Source organism: Crocodylus porosus, unplaced genomic scaffold (genome assembly GCF_001723895.1).
Source record: "Crocodylus porosus isolate Cpor-Errol unplaced genomic scaffold, CroPor_comp1, whole genome shotgun sequence".
Classification (NCBI taxonomy): Eukaryota; Metazoa; Chordata; order Crocodylia; family Crocodylidae; genus Crocodylus; species Crocodylus porosus.
The window spans coordinates 5620839-5622368 of NW_017728944.1; the positions used below are offsets into that span (position 1 = coordinate 5620839).

The 1530-nt window shown below is 51.4% G+C and overlaps 1 protein-coding gene across 1 annotated transcript in view; it reads left to right on the plus strand.

Moving 5' to 3' along the window:
• Nucleotides 1-4: 4 nt before the first annotated feature.
• RND2 (Rho family GTPase 2) overlaps nucleotides 5-1530 on the plus strand; it is a gene marked incomplete at its 5' end in the record, with an annotated part of 39121 nt that continues 37595 nt past the window's right edge. Inside the window, one exon of the mRNA XM_019550508.1 lies at nucleotides 5-104. Within this exon, the coding sequence (XP_019406053.1) occupies nucleotides 5-104 (100 nt within the window). The remainder of the gene's footprint in view (nucleotides 105-1530) is intronic.

Below are 1530 nucleotides of genomic sequence, written 5' to 3' on the forward strand. Positions count from 1 at the left end.
CCTGTGTCGCCCGCAGAACTATGTGCCCACCGTGTTCGAGAACTACACGGCCAGCTTCGAGATCGAGAAGCAGCGCATCGAGCTCAACATGTGGGACACGTCCGGTGAGGGCACGAGTGCCTGCCCCCGCGCCTGCCGCCGCCGGCCCTGCCCCTCCCCCGCTGCTTCCCAGGCGCGGTCCCCGGGCCCTTGCGTGCTGCACCCAGCAGCCCCAGGCCGGCAAGCGACCGCGCTCTGGGCAGGGCGCACCCCGAGGAGGTGCGCTCGCTGCCCCACCTCTAGCTTTTTGTCTTTTGGAGCCAAGCCAGTAGTGTTCTCTCTGTGTCACCCCTGGGCCCCGAGATGGTGCACCAGGTGCCGGGGAGCGGGACAGGCGCTGTGCTGGGGTTCTGTAAGGGGCAGGGGCTGTTTTTCATTTCCCGCCAGCCCCACACCCATGCTGGAGCTTCTCTAAGGCCCCAGGAAATGGGAGATCTGAACATACCAGCACTTAGTCCTCGCAGAGTTGAGGTCTCTGTCTCCCCTGTGCTCAGGGCCTGTGCAGCAGAACTGTGCTTTGCCCCAGATTTCGGAGGAGGCTGCTCCCTAGGGCTTCAACTAGCTTCCCATGTGAAAATCAGGTTTTGCTCTCTCGGTTCCTTCTTTCTCAGCTTAAGCCCACTGAGCTGAAATCCCCCAGCCCACACAGCCCTCCCACAGCAGGGTTGCTCTGCTGATTTGTACTGTTGGGTCTTGTCTCTGGGGAAGAGCTAGCTCCCTGTCTGGTAGGAGATTTCCTCCCAGGTAGCACAAGTGCTGGATCTGGGAGCTGTGCCTCATTGAGCTAGGTTTCCTTTTTTTTTTAATTTGAGTCCCAGGGCTCGTTATGATCCCCCCTCGAGCTAAACAAATCCTCTCCCTTGGGATGTGTATATGTGCCTTTTTGGATATCTAGTTGTATTGACACACCACTTACATGTGTGCTGGTAGACCTGCTTGGTTTGCTGCGTGTGTTCATGAAGACTGTCTATTTGGCGAGTGACTGCTTGGTCCTTAGAACTAGTGTTCCTGCTTCTGAAATGTTATTAGCTGTATGTTGTTGAATGTTTTCCCTGAATGGCATATTTTGCTGTGCTCTTGGACCAGCCTGGCTGTTTTTTATAGGATCTAGCTGAACTGTAATATAATAAATGCCATGGTAACCCCATTAGTATAATTATTTATTCTTGCATTAAAGCGTGTATAGATTTTCTTGTCTCTTTCTCCCAGCTTGCACTAACACAGTTGCCTAGAGGTGCTGCCGTAAGCTGCATTCAGTTGCTATATTTACATTAGTGCCATTCCTGTTTTGACCACATAATTGAATAGTAATAAAACCAGTTCTTAGGTGCAATGTGAGGCTATAAAGGAATGAAGAAAAATCCCAACACAATTTTTAAGTGGATACCTCCCTGTGTCGGGGGAAGGTTTCTTTGCATTAGTTCTCATTTTACCTTTTATTTATTTGGGCTTTTGTTATGGTGGGGTTTTGTTGTTGTGTTTGTTTGGGTT